The sequence below is a fragment of the Phymastichus coffea genome, unplaced genomic scaffold, assembly GCF_024137745.1.
Source record: "Phymastichus coffea isolate CEN01 unplaced genomic scaffold, Cenicafe_Pcof_1.1 PCOF00093, whole genome shotgun sequence".
In the NCBI taxonomy this organism is placed as follows: domain Eukaryota; kingdom Metazoa; phylum Arthropoda; class Insecta; order Hymenoptera; family Eulophidae; genus Phymastichus; species Phymastichus coffea.
This window is the reverse complement of record NW_026706904.1, coordinates 519,550-542,545: the sequence shown is the minus strand read 5'-3', so window position 1 is coordinate 542,545 and position 22,996 is coordinate 519,550. Positions and strand designations below refer to the sequence as shown.

Below are 22,996 nucleotides of genomic sequence, written 5' to 3'. Positions count from 1 at the left end.
AATATAATCACTGATTTCGTTGTTTACCAAAAGCTGGTAAAAATATTTTAGATTAATATATAGATCGAATCTGTCACTAGGTCACTTGTAATTTTATATTTTTATCTATATAAGAAGTTGATTTTTTCGCCATACATAATACAATAAGTAGAATTGATAGTCGTGTGTTATGGAAACACCGGAGAATTTAATAAAATGCTTTGACGAAAAAATTCAATGGGGCTGGGGACATGGTCGAACAATTGAAACTTGTAGAAAAAGTTGAAGGTGTTGACAAACTAATAAGAAAAATTCAACAAGAAGTAAAATTTCTTAACAAAGTATTATTATTCATTATTGAGTATATCTGTAAATATGTGCATGTATTAATATCTCATATTCAATTGTTATTAAGGTACGAGCTACAGGTAAAGTCAAAAAAGAGCATTTACAAAGCACGAATTTAATTCATTTGAATGCTATAGTAAATAGACTCTTATCTGCTAATGATCCTGTCAACGTTTTAAAACCATTCAAGTATCAAAACTCAAGATTAGAAATAGATATTGTTTGTGATGGAGGTTTAAGTTGGGTCAAAGTTATTGCTCGCAATGCAAAAGCACTTACACTCATCTCCAGAGGCAATGCTGAATATGGTCAAAAGTCAGTTTTTGATCAAGCAGAATCTTATTTAAAATGTGCTAAAAATCATCCACACATGTATAGACCACCAGATATTGTATTTTATTTTGCCTGTGGTATAGAAAAACCATTAGCAGAGAAGTTGGAAAATTCTTTAGGTATCATTATTGAAGGAGATATTATAAATTCTGATTATGATGATAATGATATAATAAATGGTAAAATTAAAATAAAAGTAAAATTATGATTTGTACCATGGTTATAACCTCAACTTATAATTTTTATATTTTACAGATGACTTATTACGTTCAGAGTCAGAGACAGAATCTGAAGAATCTACAAGTAATAATGTCTATGATTTATTAGACTTGAATACCAATGTTGAAACTACTGATATTACAATACTCAATTTAGATGTTTCAACTTTACTTGCTTATGTGACAAATATGACCAATGGTTATGCTAATTTCATTTACATCGAACCCCTGCTCACTACACAGGCTGAGTGGGAAAGGACTCGGCCTATAAAACCAGTATTGGATAATTTGTTTCAAAATAAAGAGCTGGTAGTATGTCAAACTGCATATGACAATTTCACAAATATCATCAATCTAATTGGTGGACCTATTGAAAAAAAAAAGAACTGAAGATTTATTAAATAGAGTGAAAATTGTTGAAGACATTCCACATGGAAGAATAATGGATTTGAATCTAGGTGGTAAAGTTAAAGAACGATCAAGACTTGTTTTTGCCAGTGGAGAAAATTTAAAAAGTATTACTGTATCTGCCAATGAAGGATTTGTTCGTGCTGCAAGGATGCAGGTACAATATTCAAATTTATTCTCTAGAACATTGTACTAAAAAATGTCAACTAATTAAAAACTTATTACAGGGAGTGGAGTGTATGGTATTTATTCACGAACCACGATCTTTATCTGAAATGAAAGAACGAAATGCCGCAAAAATCGAGTCTTCTTGACATGACTTATCTCACAATAGTCTAGCGCTTTTTTGGACATAATGATATTAATATTTATGTTTTTTATACAAATATTTAATAGAATGCAATCATTACGTAATATTATTGATTATATATTATTTGAAAATTATTTATTAAATGTTGAATAATTGTTTTCGTACAAAATTATAGTCAGTTTAATCAGAGTTATTAGCTGCTTTACTCTCCAAGTTTTTTTCAAATTCTGAAATAATGAAAGCCACTTTATCTCAATACTTTCGTTAAAATGTCAAGTGACGAGAGAGAAATTAAGTGATGATACCAACCAGCAATGTAATTGAGAAAATATGGATTCTTGTCTTTGGCAAGTGCAATGAACTCTTTGCATTTAACGTGGTTGCCGAGTGACCGATGGCACTTGGCGCTATTAAGTAAAGCCTTGATGTTGGCCTCGTTGACCTTTAACGCCCATTCGCAATCAAGTAGTGCCTTCTCGAAAAGGCTTAGTTTCATGTAAGCAAGAGCGCGATTATTCCACAATACTGTAGAATCGCGTCTTTGGTCTAAAGCCTTTGTAAAGTATGTAACAGCTTTCTCGTAGTTGCTTTCTTTGAAGGCGCCATTTCCAATTCTTTTGTAAGTTTCTGCACGCTCGTTGCGAGTTTTGCGATCTTCTGACCTGGCTTGTGCATCCTTTTCAACGCTTCGTTTGAAAGCTTCTGTTGTTTAACAATAAGTTCAAATTGTTTTGATATAGATTCATAATTTAATTCAAACCAAATCAAATGCTTAAAAATTAGATGAGTCAAAATGCAAATTTAATGATCTTACCTTGCGACATTTGGTTTGGATCTGCATCTTCAGCAGAATACGTATTAATTAATGTGCGATTTGATTTTATCTTCAGCTCTTCGTCTTCTGATATATCACAATTGCGACTCTTCCCTAAAATTTCATCAGCCAAATGTATTCCTTGCCGTTGTTCGGTTTCATTTTCAGATGAGAGCTGTTTAATTATTTTTTCTTGAAAACGAGTAAGATATCAATCTTTGAACTAGTGCAACAATTAATTATTGTAATAGATAACAACTGTCATTTATTTTTTATAAATGCATACCAACTTCGGTGACGCGATGCATGAAGTTCTGAAATTCCTCTTCTGTACCTTTCCGTTTTTCATCCATATTGGAAAAAACTTTAGAGACCTCTTCATTCATGCACGAGTTAAGATTGTCCAATTTTATATCATTTTCCATCTTAGAAATAAAAATATTTCGAAGTTCTGACTGCTTGTAATTTTTTAGCTCAATTTACTTGTTATTCGTATTGCCATGGATACGCACATGTTATGTGAATCGATATTTACATAATGAATCACTATAATTTTTTATTTGACATGATTTTTACTAAAACGTATTTGACACAGATGGTTGCAACTCTGTATTCATCAATACATGTTATGTATATTAATTCGCTCCTGTGACAAGTATAATGATGCCAAATGACTCTTTAGGTATAAGTGATGTGCTGTTTGAAGAATTAAGATTTAATGAAACCATCGTATTTTAGTAAATGAATAAAAATAATGAAGCAACCATCTAATGAAAGAAGAACAATCACCGTACTTCTGGATCAAAAATTTAATGTAACAGTAAAATATTTGAATTTAAAAATTGATCAACAGTTGATAAGTTTGTTCCCTGCCAAATGAAATCGTATAAAAGTTACTTGTACAACTTGCAGAACTTGAATTATTATGAAGGCTGCGTAGCAGAAGTGTTTTAAATCACCATTGTTGGAAAGTTGAAAAATTTAGGCATAGAGCATTCAAATAGGTCAACAAACAGTAAACAAAAGAAAAAAGACGCGCTTGCTAAAGGGAACGTTCAACGATACGATTGCTGCGGGGAGAGAGGGAAAGGCCGCGAAGGCGCGCGTTCGTCGTCGCTGCTGCGTCAGTATCTCGTGAACTTCCACGGTGTGTTATTGTGCTTCTTTGTAATAACCGTCTCGTGATCCACCTTTTCTATCCGCGAGAGAAAAACGACTCTCAGATAACCGCATCAGTTTCTCGATTGTATCACAAAGGAAACTCGCGTGCGCTATTAGCGTTATATAAATAAAAAACAGTGCCTTTAAAAGAGGAAGAAGAAGAAAGAGCGTGCGCAATGGCGGACGACGGCCACGAGAACGGGACAAGCAACGGTGGTGATGTGCCGGAGATCGAGCTCATCATCAAGGTAAGCAAACAGCGTACACGCATACGCGCTGTTCAGAGACTAGCTAGATTCATACACGTAGAAATACATACGTGTTGGCACTTCCGCCAACTGTTGTCACCGCGAGAGCAGCCAGCGACGCGGCAATGGGCGTGGAGGTTCCTCACACACGCACCACCTGGAGCTCGCTCTCTTTCGCTGCCAACACGCCGTTGTCCTTCTTCGTTCTCGCGGTGGAATGAGCGAGAGAGGTTATTGTTACTTCCGCTGAATGGGTTGCATGCAACTAAAAATGTCTAATTGTGTAATAGAAGGCCGAGGTTTTTGCTATTTTGTGATCAACTTGCACTCTGCGAATTGTCAAGGAGTTATTAATGCTGATGCCGAACCTCTGCGAGAAAGAGAGAGAGAGAGCCACGTTTATTTGGCATTCCCACAACACACGGAGAAACGCATCGTAATCGTGAATTAATGCAGCACTGTTTTAATATCTCGTCAGACCTGAGTCATCGCGCGTAAATGCGAGTGAAAAAACAATTTTTGCTATTAGATCTGTTAACATCGTCATTTTGATCCTACTTTCCCGATGACTTTTAGTAAAATACTGCAGTAGCTTTAACCGACTTTTCTCGTGTTTGAATGAATACCCACCTTTTGTTTCTTTTTCTCGCTCTGTACTGATCAACAGGTTCGCTCTAGATCTGGGCGTATTTACGTTTAGCACTGCTCCGGGTATTTCCGCATTTTCGACGCAAATATGTATTTCTGCAAACTACTCGAAAGACAAACGTGCATTTTAGCTACAAGAATCGAACAATTTTTCAAGTATATTTCCGCATACTCCAAAGAGAGATTCCAAGTGTTATACAACAACAAATGTTGTGGACTAGCCAGTTTTAAAAAAAAGAGGATCTTTCGCGCACCGTATACTCGGATTATCAATTACCCCGTCACTTTTTTCCGCAAAACCACGTTCTCCAAATAAAACGAGGAGGCAAAGCCATTCGACAGGAAGGATGAGCACATACGCACTCGGCAAAGAGAGCGATGTTGCCGAAATGCTGCGGGGATCCGTGCCGGATTTTCGCTTATTTCTCTGTTTCGCCGACGCGCTCCTGCTTTTTTTCTTTTTTTCTTTTCTTACAACGACGATGCACGCGCTACTGCTTCGCGAATAAAATGTCAAACTGTACGGCGTCGCGATAATAGAAAGCCGCTGCCGGCAACTCGCTCAGCATTTTTTCTTTATCCGGGGCGGTGAAAATCGCGTGTTATTTTTCCTTTGCAGCCTGCAACTTCAAAACTCGTGGAGGTTTTACTATCGCGAGCGAGAGAACGTCGAGGGAAATGGCTTTTTAGAAGGCGTAAATGTGGTTTATGGACTTCCTCGAAATTGTTTTGCGGGGTGAAAATCTCGTTTTTGTTTCGCGCCGCAACACGGTCTTTTACGCGAATTTGGGTTACCAGAGTATTTTCTTCAAAGCGCATCAGTCAAAATTGACGGCATTGATAATACTCGAGGAAGTAGTCGACATCTCGTTAAAACGACAACGATGAAACTAGAGGTCTCATACAGCAGAGTCGATTCGGGGCTTCCGTTGAAGTTTTACATCTACATCGTAAAGTTTCAACGTAAGTGTGCGGTGAATCGTGAAAAATATGGAAAACCTCAGTGGTAATAATCCCCTCGTTTAAATTTCAATCTTTGCGTGATACATGCAAGCCTCGCAATATACGTACGAGTGCTGGAGGCCTATCTGGAGCAGATAATCGCCGCTAATACCGCCTCGGCTTCGCTCGTACTTGCAGTGAGTTCCCCCGCGCGCGATAAAATACACTGCTGTCGACGTAATACGCGAAAAGCCGATTGTCGAGTCTTACGTGGCCGCCAGTTGTAAAGTTTACAATCGATACCGCTCGATCTTAACCTTCGCATTCCTTGCCACGCGCGCAGTGAAAGAAAACGAACGCGCGTCCATTTATCGCGCCGCTTCTCTCTCTCTCTCTCTCTCTCTCTCTCTCTCTCTCTCTCTCTCTCTCTCTCTCTCTCTCTCTCTCTCTCTCTCTCTCTCTCTCTCTCCTCTCTCTCTCTCTCTCTCCTCTCTCTCTCTCTCCTCTCTCCTCTCTCTCTCTCTCTCTCTCTCTCTCTCTCTCTCTCTCTCTCTCTCTCTCTCTCTCTCTCTCTCTCTCTCTCCTCTCTCTCTCTCTCTCTCTCTCCTCTCTCTCTCTCTCCTCTCTCTCTCTCTCTCTCTCTCCTCTCTCCCCCCCCCCCCTATGACTTTGTCTTTTTATATCAGCAATGCAAACGCAACGAGAGTCGCTCAAGATGGAATGAACTGGCGCGAGAGAATAAAATAGATCGCCAACGTACGCGAGCGTCGTTCGAGTATGACCGACGAGAGATTTTTGTTTTCTTACTCGGCGAAAAAAAATTACACGACAGTTTTTCGGGCGTAAATTTCACCACCTGGAAAATGGCCCGATGTATTATCAATGAACGCGCGCGAACGGCTGAACAGAAGCGCTCGTAAAACGACAAAGCTCTCTCGCGACACTAATTATTCTCTCTGCCGCACTTTTCCGCCTTTAACGGGTCGTATACCGGTTTTTCAAATGCTTTCGCCGCGCCGAGCCGACAATCCGCGAATCGAAAGTTGTGCCGACGCTCGCGTTCGCGCGACTTTCGTTGGAAAAGACGCGCGAGCGAGAGAAAAAACCGAAGCAACGAGGCGCAAGGACGTGCGTCATTGGTGTTTTCAATCGATGGAGATGCGCAGCGGAAAAGGGGAAGCGTTTTCTTTTTTCTTTCGATCTCGCTCGCCTTTCGCAGCAAGGACTTTCTATTTTCAAGTGACTTGTTTGCCTCCTACCCCGAAAAACCGAAAAGCGATTTGAAGTAGAGCGCGCGCAAGAAAGAAAAACAAGGCTCTTAATCTATAATCAGTAGTCGCGTAAGCGCGCTTTTATTTCTTTCGCTCGCGATAGTTTTCCGAACGATAGTCTCGCGTAATGAAGTAAATTCTCGGCAGCGTTTTTCTTCTCGATTACTCTCCGTAAAAGTGATTGTCGCCCGAGCTTAGAAAGCCAGTAGTTTCCATGAAAAATCCCATTAGCTCTGTATACACGTGGGAATAAAAAAAAATAGCTCTGCTCATTGACGATTAAAAGTCAATTGTCGTTGAGGGCGGCTAATGGAAGAAAAGTGCTTTCCTGCCAGGAAAAGAGAATTATCGCAATTGCTTCGACAACATTTATAGTCTAGGAGGGGAGGGGGGGGGGCGATGTGGGTAACGGGCTCTATTCAAGTGCATTTTATGTATTTTCAGCTACTCAACAAGAATTTCAATGGCGGTATGCTCAACAACCAACAGATAATTAATTACGAACAATTTGATTGTTCGAATGACTATAATGATCAACCAAACGACCATGCGTTACTTGTGTAATAACGAATTCATAGACTTTCTCAGATTCAAAAAATGCTGAATAGAACATGAGATTGCAATTTAAGTTAAACGCTGGCCGCCGTTTGACCGCCGGCTTTGCTCATTCGCGTTCGTGCTGTCTATGCCGTGTTATTGTTCGAATCTTTTCAACATTTTTTAATTCTGAAAGAATTAGTACATTCGTTATTGGATATCGAAAGCATAGCATATTTTCGAAATTCTCTGAGGTGATTAATACATTTTTTATGGTCTTTTGAACATTAAGTTTGTTCATAGCTAATTATCGGTGCACTTTTGGATAAGGTACCATCCAAATGCGTGTTCAGCACGTCAAAATACATCAAAATCATATTTGTAGTAGCTCATCATGAAATAGTTAGTTTTAAGCCATTGATTTTATAAAACAGTGACATTCTGAAAATAGTAACTAAAAAGAGAAAAATATAGATTCTCAAAAATTCGTAAAACCTCGAGTAGATTTTAGAGATATTATAATTTTTCTATGAACATTTTTACATAATTAAAAAATTCACAAGAAATGCACGGTTTATTAGTTATAAACGATTAAGATGTTTAAACGACCACAATCGTCTCGGCGAAATATGAGAAAAAAATGGCTGTTTCATAACTACCGCGCTTGTTATTTCAGAATTGAAAAACATTGGATAGATATTCAAACAATAACACGGTCTACGCAATACACGGCGAGCGCGAAGGAGCAAGGCAGAGAAACGGCAACATCTCAAGTTCTATTCAACATTTGTCGGAGCTGGAAGTTAATTTTTGAGCAAGCCACCATATCGCGCGGAGTGAGCGCCTCGAAATACAAATTGCATCGGGGTGGAACTGGTTACCCCCCGTTGGTCGCGAAATCCCCCCGGGGCGGCTGTCGCTATTACGTATAGTGTGCACGGCTCGTCTGTGAGATGCGTTCGTTTTGTCCGAGCACAACCGGGAGAACAGCCTCTCGTAAAAAGAGAAAACGTCGGAAAAACACGTCGGTGAGACGGACGTCGTCCCTTCCTCCACGATTATAGGCGAGCAGCGCGCAATGCATGTAGGTGCGCTCGGCCGAGCGAGCAAATTTCGACACTTCCTCTCTCCCATTTTCCGCTGCAGGTTTCGTTGCAGCTCGAATCGCTTCGCCGAAGCGGCGCCGAGAGACGCGATGCGATGCGAAAAACTGTCTCCCGAGTGGGCCGTTGTCGCGCTCGGGTCAGTTGTTCAGGACGTGTACGGACGTTTTCGTTCCGCAGGTATGCGCGACGGCGAACCGCGCGTGTGTCGCAATCGCGGGCTTTCACGCGCGTGGGTTTCGCCGCGCCGTGCGCCAATAACAAACGGCGATAGTATCCGGAGTTTACGCGTGTGGCGCGCGCGCGCGCGCGGAGGCGAGGTCGATTACGGACAGATGAGAACTGGATTCGGGTGAAAAAAGCCATCGAGTCGCGGGAGGGCTTTCACTTTCGCTCGCGGGTGCTTTGCTTGCGATGCGTATCGCGATTCAGACACGCGCGCCCGAGGTTCGGCTCGATGTGCTGCGCGATCCCCCGGGCCGCGGGCATCTCGCTTAATACGAGCGGCTCAACGTGTTCGTCGTTAGCGCACCTGCGGAAACTACGGCGTCGAGTGTGCGCTGCCCCGACGATCGCGCACCGCGAACGGTAATGACAATGCGATTCCCCAAAAGGCTCTCGCGGTTTTTAATTGGCACGGAAACTGTATGTCGGCCGTACCGTTACGTGTTACGTGGACGAACGAAGCGTCTTGTAAATACAATTTACGTTTGATGTTTTCATCGTTGTCTTCGGAAAGATCGTCCGTGTCAAAACTGACCTAAATCACCCGGCGACCCCTCTCGAAAAGAAAAGTATCCAATTCAACCGGTTTTCTCCTCGACACTCCGCCCACGAGCATACACACAACACACACACACACACACACACACACACACACACACACACACACACACACACACACACACACACACACACACACACACGTACACGCGCACACCGGGTCACTCACAATTAACGGTACTTCGTCCGTCGCGCAGAAAAGTCATTTGTTCGCGTGCTAATGAGTCGATTGCAAACTTGACGGAGTTAATGTACGTGTGTATGTGTTTCCTCGTTAGTTCAAGAGGCTGACATTCGTATTCGCTTATTGGCAAGGGGAGAGACGCACTGCTGTCGCGCGTCTTTTTATTCGACAGAGCCTCGTTCGCACTTGAGTGCGCGAACGCGCCGCGATCGACGAATAATCGTGCCACATCGAGAGGCCTTCGTTGCCCGAGCGCGACGAACTGGGACCGTCCGTCGTCCGATCCAGTCACAGGACGCGGAGCAGCCGCGATCGGTCTTTGACGAGCGCTCGCGGCACGCCGCCACCGCGATGGTACACGATCGCGCCTCTGGCCTACATCCAGCCGGCGGGGAATCGGCATTCTCGATCTCCTTTGTCTTCGGGCGTCTCTCCTCCCCCGCCCCCCTCCCCCTCCTCCCTTTCTTTCTCTTTTTTCCGGCTTTTTCCTCGCCAGCGATACGCAAACACACAGACACACACGTGAGACCGGGACTTTCGCTTCGCGCTACCGTTCTCCAGCCCCGCTCTCTCCGTCGCAAATTAGCTGAACGTTCGCCGACTGGCTCTCCGTCGAGCACACATGGCCCGTCTGTGGAAATCGTCGTTGCGCAAAGTCGATCGGGCTGGATAGGGAGGCTTGCATTCCCGGCGATCCTCTTTTCTTTATCATCGTCGTCTTCGTCTATCGTCATCCAGATCTCCACACGAGCGAGATAAGTTCTGCTTACTCTCTTCTTTTCACCCGTCCAGTTCAAAGTGAACGCACCGCTGTACGTTCGTTGAGAGTTCGATCAACGTTCAAACCCGTCGAAAGATGCAATACGGCCGACACTGTCGTTCGATTCACGCGCAATGTTGCCATGTACAGGCCACCCGTGCAAACGCGACAAATTCATCCATCGCGCGTATTTGAGATAGGCGAAAAAAACAAAAAAATATAAACAAAGTGCGCGCGAAGAAGCTGCCGCGGTGACCAACAAGGCCGCAAAGCACCGAGGGAACAGAGAATTGTGTACGACGTGTAACGCTTATTACACACCGAAGGCACTGCATTCCTGGCTGTGAATCATTCGAAAAATTCCCACGTTTCGTTCTGTCCGCGCGCATCAGCTGAGAGAAAAAAAATCATTGGCGACCGCAGCAGCGACAAATGACGAACGTTTGAAAGAACTGTTTCGTTATCGCCTTATCACAGGGGGCCAGTGCAACGAATCTGGCTGGTTTCGTCAAGCGGAGACTGTTATCGTTCGATTTTAGTGCTCTTGCTACCGCCTGTGTCGGTTTTTTCTTCTTCTCGCTTATCTTCGCGCGGAATACAGTCCTGATTGCACAGCTCTTTCGATCGCGCGGCTTACGGCAGTTTTCCGCGCTGCACCTCGTCATCGATGTATCTATCGATGTATATAAAAGGCTTACCTCACGAGCGGTGCGATGGCTAAAAATAAAAGCGTGCGTGCACGCTAAAAAGCTATAATTACGCGTTGGTTCGCGGAGGTGAATTGGAAAAAGCGAAGTTGTAACGAGACTATAGACGGGATATTGGAAAATTCTAAGTCGGACAGTTTAGTGAAGTAGACGGTAAAACTCATTAGGCGTTGAAGGTTCATAATGTAATTACCATCTGGGTCGAAAAACCAATGTAAAGCCGAAGTCACCGAATAACCTTCGATGACTTTTCATTCCTTCCTGCAGCACGATTGTCACCGATGAAAAAAAATGGAAATCTTTTTCGAATACTGATTCAATTCGTTCACGTTGCCATTAGTGAGAAACATTCTTAAATGCCATACTATCGTTAAATTTGTATGTAATATTTTATATATATTTATCTTGAGTTTATTATTTGTACGAAAATATCGATGATGACAGGCAAACATAAAATTCTCATGAAAATCAAAATAAACTTTCAGCGAAACGATCATCTGGCAAGGTGCCAAACGGAACGAAATGTATATGGTATTTACATCGACGTCTACGGCGAGCGGGAAAAAGATGAAGTCTCGGCGCGGCACAAATGCAAGCGAAACGAAGCGAAAGGACGCGACTGCGCGCGCGTTTGAGATTAGAGAGACGGTGTCGATTAACGGGGTATAACGGAGTGCTCGTCCGTCGCGTACGTGCAACGCGACGTTTCCTATGTAGAAGCTATCGACGACGCGACAGGCGCGTCTAAAAGTCATCGCGGGTAACGAGCCCTCGGATATCAATCGTCGAAAATTGATGCAAACTGCCTGCGCGTATGCCGCCAAGCCGGCACCGAGTGCGCCTCTCGTCTGTCTATCTCTCGAGTGCGTTCGGTCGCGCGCACGCGCGCAGCTGGCTGCAGCTCTCGCGCACACATGCCGTCGCGCGCCAGCTTGGACCTCCTCCTCGTTCTATCCTTCTCTCATCGGCCGCTGCCGGCTGACACACATTTCGGGGACGGTCGACGCGCCGCGTCTCGCGCCTGAAAAAATTATTAACCGAGCTCGTGCCGCTGCAGACGCGAAGTATATGAGACACTTGCCGATTGACTTAGCCTTTTTACGGCTGCGTTCAAGAACGGATGTAGAGAGAAAAAAGACAAGGACGCGGTGGATTTTGCAGTTTCGACGTTTCATTTGTATAAAATATCGCTAGCTTATCTTTTCTTTTTCACCTGATGTCGACTTTTCATTGAATTTTTTACTTCATTTAACGTTGTACGCCATCTTTGAAGCGATTATGCGTGTGAGCTCGTCGCATTGGACTAACAAGGTTGGCTCGCTTCATTATCATGCGAATGAGAATAAAGCGAGAGGACGGCGCGGAATATTGGCCAAGTAGGTCTACTGGCTTCTTTCTTCATTTTGTTCGTGCGAGAGCTGACTCACCAAGCGAATGTAATCAGTCATGGAGAAAAAAAAAACAAAAAACTGGACGGTAGCAAAGTTTATCACTTTCGAATATGAATTATCTTGGGTCTGATGATGCAGATGCGCCGACATAGCGCTTTTGACTTGGAAAACTGTCGTTGTCGTCGTGGAAAATTTGCCGCTGTCGCGCCTCGATTAGTCGATCGTTTCTCGTCTCTCATGGACAAAAGTCGAGTCGTCTGGCCAGCAGTAGCGCGCCTGCTAAAACCATCGCATTTGCTCTGGAAACTAGCCAAGGCGACGCGTCGTATTCGCTTACTTGCTCGCCGAGAGAGTCGTGGTGGGAGCAGGATGCGCGTTGCAGTATACTTGCCACCTGCTGGCTATCGCGATCCTGCCGTCAAATCGCCTTTTAATCTCTCTCGCGCCAGAACGATGCTTTCGTCGAAGGCTGCAAAAGTTTAAAAATGCGAGTCTCATGCGACGATTCGCGGTTGAAGCAGTAATGCCGACGTTCGATTGAACAGTCGACTTGATATTCAGAGCTCGTCCGAGCGTACGCGCGTATGTAGGTGAAAAAGCATCGAAGTCGCGCAGCAAGACTCATTGCCGTCGCAGTGCTCAATGTCAATGCATGCAGAAGCAAAGGAAAAAAAAAAAAGAAGCCAAGCTGCCGCACTGGCTCGTAATGACCGATTTTCTAAAAATAATGAAGACGCGTGTTCTGGTTGGGAAAGCAAGTTGCCGTCGTGGCGACCGTGCCTCGCGATTGACCGCTCGCGAACGACCGGTCGGAAGCGTCTTTGGCTATTTTCAGAAATCCATTACCGACGGCGTCGGCAATCCACTCTCTCGGCGGCACGCTTGCGCAACGACAATTACAGCTTGCAATTTTCGGAGAGCGCGCGCGCGGCAGTCTTTGAAAGCTCGTCGCGCGACCGGAATATTAGTTTACGAGCACGACGTGGCAGGGGCCGACCTGAGAGAGCACGCCAGGCGTAAGGTATACGGCCTTCGCCTGCTCGTTGCGCGCAAGTGATGCACGCCGGGCGCAGCCTCGAGCGACTATATTTAGACCGAGGCAGGCGACGACGAGATAAACAATCGCTGATTGCCCGGGCGACGTCGCGGCCGGCTCGTAATCAAAGGAATCTCGCGCTTCGCCGCGGAGACGCCGTCGCCACAGGCCGCAGGCCAAAGGCCTCTACGACAGCACCGAGTGAGGCCCAATCGCAGTGCAGCGCCGCCTCGTGCGCATGTAACGCGTCTGCTCGAATGGGCCGTCACTGCGCGTGAAAATTAAATTGGAATGACGCGCGCTGCCGAGGACGCCGCGAGTTTTCTTCGCATTCAACGGGATCCCGGTGGCCGTGCTCGCCGAACGAATTCGCAACGCGTCTCGATCGATCGTCGTCGTGGAAAGTGCAGGTGCAGCAGCGCAAAGCGAACGAACGACAAAATCTCGGTCCTGCGTTGCTTGGCGTCAGACTCTTAGCCCTCGACGGTCTGGCGTGCTGCGCATCGTCGGCCTTATCAGCGCGCGCCGCGGCGCTCGAGCAGCGGCCCCGTTATCGCGTCCCCGCGTGCGCCGTCGCGAGGCAAATGGGTTGGGCAAGCGAGCAATTCGCTTGGATGCTAATTCCTGCCGAGCCCCTTTTTTCTCTCTCCGTGCTGCGCCCATGGGCCTTTGCAATTTCACCGAGCGGTCGGTCGATCCACGTCGTACGCGCGCTCTTTTCTCGCTTGCCTCGTTTGGCTATTACACGCCGCCGCGCGCCTCCTCTCAGAGTAGCGAGATACGCGTTCTGCGTGTGCGCCGAGAACGGCGAGCGACGGAACTTTCGCGCGCGCAGGCATTGAAATTATATTCGCGAACGCGAACTTTCCATTTGATCTGACTTGCAGGCCGAGGCTTATTCTTTAATCGCTTTGTCGACGACTAGCGCGCATACAATTTAACGAAGCTGCCAATCAATGGAAGCCCAGTTTGCAAAACATCGCTTGCGCCGCTCGATTCTCGAACGTCATCGCTGTGTAGATACGCGAAGCCAGGTGTCGCGTCGCACAGGCCGCACCGAGTGCGTCGGCGCTCGGCAATAACGAATATCGACTGATTCCGGCTCCTTCAGAGAAAGCGCGCGATTCGCCGCGCGACTCTTTATCGTTAGGGACACTTTCTAGCTCTGCCTCCGTGGTGTCTTTTGCGTCGGCGTCTCGTTGTAGGCTGCTGGCACGCTCCATCGGTTACCGGTCGTGCCAATTCAAAGGCCTCGCTCTCGCCGAGTTTGTTCGCTCGGAGCGCGCGGGCGTGGCGTCTCCGCTCTGGAAATTCCGAATGGGCGATGTTTTCCGGCCGAAATACAAGCGAACGAACGCTGTCAGTCAGCGCACTCCTGCACTTTTATCTACCGAGGAGATGCGCAACGCGGCGCCGGCGACGACGAAAGAGAAGAGGAGGCGCACTGGGTGTTGGAAATGTTGGCTGTGACGTGCGTTTCGCAACGGGGAAAGGAGATGCGGCGCGCCGAAAGGACCGCGTGGCGAACGCGCGCGCGCATTGTCCCCCCCCCCCCCCCCCCCCCCCCCCCAGCTAACTCGAGCGAGATGCTGCGCGCGCGCGCGCGCGTACGAAGGAGAGCTCGTCGCGGCGCGAGCAATACCGCCGAGAAATTAGTCAAGGTGGAAGGGATCCGAGTTCGTCGCCGCCGCAGCTCGCACGCTTCTTGACAATTTTAACGCGCTGCGATCGAAAGTCGGCTAAATGTACAAAACGCTGCCGGCGAACGGACGGCTCGTATTGTCGTGTGTATGTGCGCGCGCGCACTGACGATTAAAAATTACGAGTTACGGCGGATAACGGGCGCACAAGTTGGCGCGTCAAGCGTGTAAATTGTCGGCGCGCGCGCGCGGGTAACGACTGCGTTTAATTTCATTCAACTAGCCACGTTCACCGCGCGCGACGTTCTTAATTGTCTCGTCGTTCGCGCGACCCAGCAGCCAGCGAGAGGCGCATTCCAAAAGGAGTGACGACGGTAATCGCGGCAACGTTTCACGGCAATTTCGCGCCCGCGAAGATGGCGCTCGAAGTCGGCGCAGCAACGGTCGCGGCGTGAAAATTATTCCCGATGGCGTATTCGCGGGCAGGGGTCGAGCGATTAGCGCCCACGACAGTTTCCTCGAGCAGTCGGATATCCGCGGCTGGAAAGAGAGTCGACGAAACCCGTCGAGGAGAGCACAGACGCGACGCAGCGTAGTCTGCCTTCTGGTACAGTCGCGAACGAACGATCTCTCTCGCGCGCGCGCGTGCAGCCCGTAAATTATTCGGCGTACATCGCTGCCGCGGTGCCGTAAGCCCTGACGCGAAAAGCCGAGAAAAGTCTTTGTACTTTTCACGAACGATGTCCGCGCACGACAAGCCGTTGTTGATTTATTTAGTCATGGTGTGTACTCCGCTCTCCCCGTTAAGACGCGAAAACCACGTTATTTTCCATTCTCGCGCGAGCTGCCAGTCCGTTGTCGCGCATACAAAGCTGGCGTTCGTACGAGCCCGCGCAGCGTTCGACGCTCGAAATCCAGTGTCCGAGCGCGCGCGACGAGTCGCCAAAGGGCTTTCGACAAAGCGACTCGCGAGCGAAAGCGCAGTGGCGAAACGGCATTGTGCGCGCGAGTCAGAGCGAGAGAGGTGGCGAACACTCGCGATAACGGGCATTTAATTGATCGATTTACGGGCGGCGATTGGGCAACGCGCTCTCGCGCCGCGAATCCAGGTCGATCGATTGCCTCGGTCGCGCGCGCGGGTCGGCTGCGTTTGCCGGTCCCGGGCCGATTATCGAAACAACGACACGGGGTAGGCAGACGTCAATTTGCTTGCCTTTTTTTTCTCAGTTTACTCCTTCCCACGAAGCCCCGCGCGCGGCCTTGCGTCATCCGTCAAACGGTTTTTCTAAGGACTCGCTCTCGCTCCGCCGGCGCCGGCCTGGGCTCTCTCTCTCTCATCTTGATTGCCTCGCAGGCACGCGCGGTGCCCGACGAGCCACTAATCACATTTTCGCCGAAAACGTCGTTGCGCAAGGGCATCCGGATTATTGTCGATTATCGCGAGCCTCGCTGTGCGCTTTGTTGGGTGCGCTCGCTTTTTCTTGTTTTTCTTGTTTTTCTGGAAAGAGGCCGAGGCGAAAATCGATCGTACGTGCCGCGTCGTATTGCGAAATCGCGTTGAGTTTTCGCTATCCGAGAGTCCAAACAACGAAGGCCACATCTACGAGGCGAAGAACAAGCCCTGAACTTTTGTCGCGCGGTGCAACTCCATAGTTGCAGCCGCGAATTCGAAAAGGACGACGACGACGCGCAATTGACGAGCTCGCGCGAGCGTCAGGTAAAGGGAACGTCGAGAATGCCGCGTGCCGGCAGCGTCTCGATCTCAAAGTGTCAGTTGGATTAGCTTTCGCGAGTGCGAGCCCACCGACGTGTCGTCTTTCTGCGTTGCATTAAACTAGCTTTCTCGTGTCGTTTCCGTCCTGTAGAGTCTGAATTGGCGTTCCCTCAGCGACGAGATCCGAGTCCAGTGCTGCAATTGTATGCATGAAAATATGATAATGCCGGTATTCTTAATGCTCTCTCTTCCTTCTTCTCCTCACCGTGATTATCAACCCTCCGCCATTGTTCGATGCGGCCGCCGTGTCCCACGCCGCGCGCGCCAAGCTGAATTCTTTGCTCGTACGTAGCCCGAGTACAAGAGAGAAGAACGAAAAACGGTCCGCGACGGCACGCAGCACACACAACAATGACCCGATAATTCTCTGCGCGCGAAAAAAACAACTCGGACTTGCCTTCAAATCCCATCCTATCGTTGCTTCCCAATGTAAGTCGCGTCACGCGCATAATTCGCGGTGTATGCAATTTGCAAGGCACGTCGTGTGGCATTACGATATCCTCTCGGCGAGAGGAGAAATCGATACCGATTGCGCGCGGACGCGACTGGAGAAACGCGTGTGCGCGCGAACTGCGGCTACAGCGTCGTCGTCGTCGTCGTCGTCGTTGTCGTCGTCGTCATCGTCGTCATCGTCGTCGTCGTTGTCGTCGTCATCGTCGTCGTCGTTGCGAACAAACGGGAGCAAGAAATCGCGCGACGCTCTCGATTCGGATTATTGACCGTGTCGCCGTTATTGTCGCCGAGAAATAGAAATGGAAAACCGGCCGGGGCATCGAGGCGTCAATCGGGAAACGAGATTTTTCTTTTCAGCTGCAGTTCGGCTCTCTACTGGCTTGTCGCAAGCTTGGCTCGACCGTGTTACGATTGGCGGCTTGTTAAGCAGACGGTCGAGCGGAAGATTGACTTGGAGGAGCGTGGTCAATTCTGCACGGTAGAAAGCTGACGGTGGCCACGCTCCGCGCGCCCGTTCGCGCGAAGTGCTTGCTTACCGCCGCCGTCGCGCATGTCTGTAGATCTCGCGTGAACAATTTCCCGTTTCGGCGAGCGAAAGCTCCTTGCGACCAGCGAAACTCGAGCTTCATTGACAAACGTCATTCGGAATTAACGAATACTCGAGTCGACCAATAGTCGTATCGTCGAGTGGTTTAGCGCACGAGAACGTTCACATTGTCGGGCCGATTAGTCGGAGATTACTGCAGTTTCATGCCCATGTGCAGGCGCCGTTGTCGTGATCCATAAAACGGCCACTAAAGAAGTGTCGTAATAACTGGCACGTAAAACTAGCTAACGCAGGTGAACGATAGTTGACTCTTTTACGATGCAATTTGTTCGCCATTTTTTCACCTGTCTGCTCCGTTGAGTAGCGCCGAAACAACCTTGAAGCGATATAAAATTAACGCATTTGCGAATCGGTCATTGCAGGCTTCGACGATCGACGGGCGCAGAAAAGGTGCCTGCCTCTTCTGCCAGGAATACTTCATGGACTTGTACCTGTTGGCCGAACTGAAGACGATCTCGCTGAAGGTGACGACGGTGGATATGCAGAAGCCACCGCCGGACTTCCGCACCAATTTCCAAGCGACTCCGCCGCCGATTCTCATCGATAACGGCGACGCTATCTTGGAGAACGAGAAGATCGAGAGACACATCATGAAAAACATTCCGGGCGGGCACAACCTCTTCGTGCAGGACAAGGACGTCGACACTCTCGTTGAGAACCTTTTCAGTGTGAGCATTCTTCTTTACGTCTCGCCTTATTTTATCATTGGAATTGTTGGCGCTACGACCCATCCTACTTTTTCTCCTCTACTCCTTGGTAGTTTCATAATGGCGTTTACTTTACATTCAACTTCAAATTCAAATTCTACTGTCTCTGTGTTAAACGTGTTTCTATCTCAAGAGATATCGCTAAAATAGGAGTATAAAAGCTAAAGTATTAAAGCATATATGCTCAACTACTTCTCTATGACGTAATTTAACAGTTTTGAGAAAAGCAATCTCTTCGGCTGTCTATGTAATTACTATGTACTTTAAACTGACAAATTGAATGAATATCCTTAATTTATATAATTATAGGCGTGTTGAAGAAAACACCAATAATGCAAAGCCTAAGTCGTGTAGAGTAATTGTTAAAAGTGTTGCGTCATGAATTATGACGTCTTTCCGAAAGCTAATACAACGTTCTCATGCGAAAATTGACAATACATGTTTCCAAATTGAAAGTTAAAACTAATAACTAATGACTGATAATTGCGACGTCGTTGCAGAAACTAAAGCTGCTGCTGCTGAATGCAAAGGACAAGGACAAGGATCCCAAGTCGTCATCGCTGATGGCGCATCTGCGCAAAATCGACGAGCACCTAGGCCGCAAGGGCACGCGCTTCCTCACCGGCGACACGATGTGCTGCTTCGATTGTGAGCTCATGCCACGGCTGCAGCACATTCGCGTGGCCGGCAAGTATTTCGCCGACTTCGAGATACCCGAGAGTATGGTTCATCTGTGGCGGTACATGCATCACATGTACAGGCTCGACGCTTTCCTGCAGAGCTGTCCAGCCGATCAGGACATCATCAATCACTATAAGCTCCAGCAGGTACGTATCGTCAAATTTTCAGATTGAACCGCACACTCGTGGGCTTGTCCAAGATCTTCGTTAGCTTTGTGTGTTGTTAGTTAATGACAGGCCAGTTAACGTACATTCAACTTAGTAATATGTCGTTCAGCACGATATCAATCACGTTAAATCCAAACGTCAATTAAGTTGTTTCGTTCATTCTGTAATCTCACCTAAACTTGAACTTCTGAAAACAATATGTTAATCTTCGATAGTTTTATACAAATGTTCCGTGGATAGAGCAGTGATTCGTAACAAATTATCAAATTGCTCCAAATATAATTGGTGGAATATTTTATATAAAACTACATTACTCGTAAGATATGTTAACGATAATCGTATAAGTTTTATTGAAAGGAAATCCCTATCTTGAGCAGATTTCAAACAACTTCACAAGATACTACAATTTCTATGATGAATGGAACGTTGTTGTCGGTTACGTCACTTTAGCGTATCCTTTTCTCATCAGTCGTATAGTAGTTTTATGTATGTGCCCGCAGGAATTTGAATGTCATTAAACATTCATGAATGTATTTATTCACCTTCCGAGAGTATAACTTTCGAGTTTACAGGTGAAATCGCAATTTGCGCATTCTTTTCAAATAGCAATTCAGTTTAAAGATGAAATGTCGCTTTCATCTTTTAGCCGCTTCGTACGAATTGAACATCTCACAGCAATTAAACAAACCACGATTCTCAATATAACGAACATCACTCATCGTCCTCGCGAGTGTATGACTTCGTGTACGTAATTTGTCGGTACCCTCGTAATCTAATCTGACGATACGACAAAAACGTGACCTACATTACTCCTTTTGCCGCTAACTCACTTAGCAAGTACTTGTTGTCTAATTAATAGGATGCCCAGAATTAACGTTGCGTTGCCCAATTACAGTCGACAATCACGATTCACACACACACACACGCGCGCGCGCACACACACACACACACACGCGTGCGCGCGCGAATTTACCTAAGATTTGGTTCGTTTTTTAATGTTACAGAGCATGAAGATGAAGAAGCACGAGGAATTAGAAACACCGACTTTCACTACGAGCATCCCCATCGAGGTCAACGACGACTAAAAACCTTTGGACACATCATCGGGGCTGGGCCTTTCGTGTACCACGTTACTCTGTTGTTGTTGGCTTACGCGTGTTTGTACCATAATCATATCCCCTTATAAACATCTCTCGCCGACCACGCAACAATGCGCCAAGACGATCTTCACGAGTGAGCCGAGACAGAGACCGCTTTGCTCTTTTTTCAATCTACATTTTGTAATTATCGGCGCTATATATATACAATGAAAAGTCGGAGATGGTTGACGTTTTGAGCACAATGAACTATTTTTTCACCTTTTTGATAATCGCAAAAACAGCTGCTTCTTCGACTACAAGGCTTTGTTTAAAAAAATTCACGACAGTATCGAGCTTTATCACACGAGCCGGTTGCGTAGATTTTTTTCTTTTTATCTTTTTCCTTTGTTTTCTCTTTCTTTTTTTTATCTTTGCGAGGCATATTTGCACTGTAATGGAAGGTTAACAATTAAGAAATCGAAACGCCAAATGATCGTGTTGATCATTTTTTATTTTCTTTGTACGCTACGTACATTGAAGCACATGCGTGTTCTTAGAATGTGAAACGCGATAAATTGTATTTTTCTACATATTCAGTGCAAAACGCGTCCGTCCTTTTTGAAGCAACGACCGCTTTTGTGTGTAGAAATAAAAATAAAACAAGAAAATAAAATGCATTTAAGCTGTACGCATCGGAGGACACAGTGATGCATTTGTGCCGATTGCCGATGAGTCGTCGTCGTCGTGTGCTTTTTCACTTGGTATATTTTCGTGACAATCGAGCGCCAAATTTCTACCAAGCGCGCGCACGCACGTGAGCTTGCGCAATCGCTAGTCTTCCGCCGAGACGTACAAATTATTTGCGATGCATATACCTCTAGCGAAAATCAAATAAAGCAAAATTCTTGCGGACGGCGTAAATCATTGGGCAATTCGATTTTTCCTGCTGTTCGTGAATGCGAAAGACTTATAAAGTTGTATATCCAAGTGTGCTATCTATACATATATAAATATTATATATACTTATGAAACAATTAAGTAGATCTTATGTACTTATATGCAAATATCCTTTGTATGAATAAAGTTTTCAAGAAAACAAAATTGCAATGGAAGTATAGCTTCTTTTTTTATCAAAATTTATTTGTAAATAATTATGCATTTTTACATGCAGACGTGAGCTTGTATTTTCTACAGTAACATTTGTTGCGCGGAATTTTGTACGACTTAGAAGACAATGCCAACAAAAAAAAGCAACATTATGCATTTTCAGACAAATTATTTAAGCTAGGAATTCTACAATGCGTTTTTCAAGGTATTTTGATTTTCTATTGAGAGAAAAAAACTCCTTGTCCAATAATTTACATCGTTTTTTGTTTGCGTACATACATCAATATATAAAAACGCCAATGCATTGTACATTCTTTTTTGAGTTATGATTTCTTATCGATTCGTCTACAGGCGATTAACCTAATGTCTAGGCAAAGACGGTGAACTTGAAAAAAGAACATATATCGTTATCACAAGATTTCCGACTCGAACTATATTACGTAAGTGACCACTTTTCACGTTTTGTCGTATATTTACGAACGCGTCGACAACAAAAGCCGTGGCGATTGAAATAAAAGAAATCGTATTTAAAAAAATCAATATTTTGATATATGGTGTTTTTTTCATGTTTCTGTTTTTCAAATATATTTTTTTCGGCATTTAAAAAGAAAGAACTCATTTGTCAAATGAGAAGCGGATCGCTTTTTCTCGTATTATTAATTATATTAATATTATGATTATTGTATTATTGAATATTTGATTTATACTTGTAGAAATCAATATACCAGTGTTTACAATATGTGTGGTGTTTTTCGTACTTCCTCGACATACTTCCAAAAACACAAAATTTTATTGTAGCTAAATTGTTAAAATTGGTGTAACAATAAAGAAAAATATAGTACAGCAGATTTTAAATCAGTCTCCTTTTTAAAGAAAAAATTGAATACATCTTCTTGTATAACTAAGTTAGTATTTGGCAACATACAATTAAATTACAAGTCAAAACAAAATGAAAGTTTCTTTCGAAGATCAAAACGATATAGTGATATTAAATCAAAACGATTTTCGCCAAATGGGAAAATAAAAATATTTAGTATAAAAGGACGTTTTTAACAACCTTCAAAATTTCGGTTGTATTACGCTCATGAAACTCAAAGATCCCTCACTAATCGCTGTTTACGAATAAATTTAGAATATCGAAGTTGCGATTGAGAAAAACGAATGAAGTGAGGAGAACGAAAATAAGACGCTGAAGAATCTGCCTTCCGTCCAATTATCTACTTGTGCGTATCTTACTTAGCAGAGATGTTTTAAAATAGTATAAACCAGCTCATTCTTCGTGCTATAACAAAGTTGCTCTGCATTTACCACACCTATCGCGGCTCTCATTCATAAATGGGAGGCAAAACTCGCTTCGGCGCCATTTTAACTACGTGAATCAGCCGCGTGCTCGTTTTCATTTTTTTTATTTTGAATTCTGCTATCATTTTTCGATTATTTACAAGGTGGTTTATCATTCTGCAATATCTCTTACAATCTAACAAAATAACAAGTGAGAATAAAGACTGTTTCACAACAAATAATTCTATTAATGCATAAAATTAGACTATGGCAGTTATTCTTTATATCTCCGACACAACTGTCGCAGTACACAGCTGAT

General features: G+C 45.4%; 3 protein-coding genes across 5 annotated transcripts; 2 read left to right on the top strand and 1 right to left on the bottom strand.

Annotated features, from left to right (window-relative positions):
- The first annotated feature begins 92 nt into the window (after positions 1 to 92).
- LOC131669421 (UPF0415 protein C7orf25 homolog) lies at positions 93 to 1,748 on the top strand. The gene is given in 5 exon segments (XM_058944277.1): positions 93 to 320; positions 395 to 839; positions 916 to 1,253; positions 1,255 to 1,443; positions 1,514 to 1,748. Coding segments are annotated over 5 exon segments (1,149 nt in total). The 5' UTR covers positions 93 to 230; the 3' UTR covers positions 1,601 to 1,748.
- A 2-nt stretch (positions 1,749 to 1,750) lies between these two features.
- On the bottom strand, positions 1,751 to 5,709 carry LOC131669423 (tetratricopeptide repeat protein 12-like). Of its 3 annotated transcripts, XM_058944279.1 has the most exons (6): positions 5,539 to 5,709; positions 3,891 to 4,570; positions 2,697 to 2,835; positions 2,411 to 2,602; positions 1,906 to 2,298; positions 1,751 to 1,823 (listed from the first exon to the last, which is right to left on the bottom strand). In XM_058944279.1, the coding sequence occupies exons 3-6, from the start codon at positions 2,833 to 2,835 to the stop codon at positions 1,777 to 1,779; spliced, it is 771 nt and encodes a 256-aa protein (XP_058800262.1). In that variant the 5' UTR covers positions 3,891 to 4,570; positions 5,539 to 5,709; the 3' UTR covers positions 1,751 to 1,776. The 3 variants fall into 3 exon arrangements, with proteins under 3 accessions (XP_058800262.1, XP_058800264.1, XP_058800265.1); XM_058944281.1 differs by lacking the exon at positions 5,539 to 5,709 and having other exon boundaries at positions 3,891 to 4,636; XM_058944282.1 differs by lacking the exons at positions 3,891 to 4,570; positions 5,539 to 5,709 and having other exon boundaries at positions 2,697 to 3,260.
- Positions 3,533 to 22,237, top strand: LOC131669422 (chloride intracellular channel Clic). The gene is made up of 4 exons (XM_058944278.1): positions 3,533 to 3,819; positions 18,018 to 18,323; positions 18,863 to 19,189; positions 20,215 to 22,237. Exons 1-4 carry the CDS (start codon positions 3,748 to 3,750, stop codon positions 20,293 to 20,295), a joined length of 786 nt encoding a protein of 261 aa, XP_058800261.1. The 5' UTR covers positions 3,533 to 3,747; the 3' UTR covers positions 20,296 to 22,237.
- The last annotated feature ends 759 nt before the right edge of the window (positions 22,238 to 22,996 follow it).

Coding starts and splice junctions, on each gene's coding strand:
- LOC131669423 (XM_058944279.1), bottom strand. CDS start 2,835: ATGGAAAATGATATAAAATTGGACAATCTTAACTCGTGCATGAATGAA. Junction 2,603..2,696: donor GCATCGCGTCACCGAAGTTG/GTATGCATTTAT, acceptor CTCGTTTTCAAG/AAAAAATAATTAAACAGCTC. Junction 1,824..1,905: donor TTTTCTCAATTACATTGCTG/GTTGGTATCATC, acceptor TCATTATTTCAG/AATTTGAAAAAAACTTGGAG.
- LOC131669422 (XM_058944278.1), top strand. CDS start 3,748: ATGGCGGACGACGGCCACGAGAACGGGACAAGCAACGGTGGTGATGTG. Junction 3,820..18,017: donor AGATCGAGCTCATCATCAAG/GTAAGCAAACAG, acceptor CGGTCATTGCAG/GCTTCGACGATCGACGGGCG. Junction 19,190..20,214: donor ATCACTATAAGCTCCAGCAG/GTACGTATCGTC, acceptor TTAATGTTACAG/AGCATGAAGATGAAGAAGCA.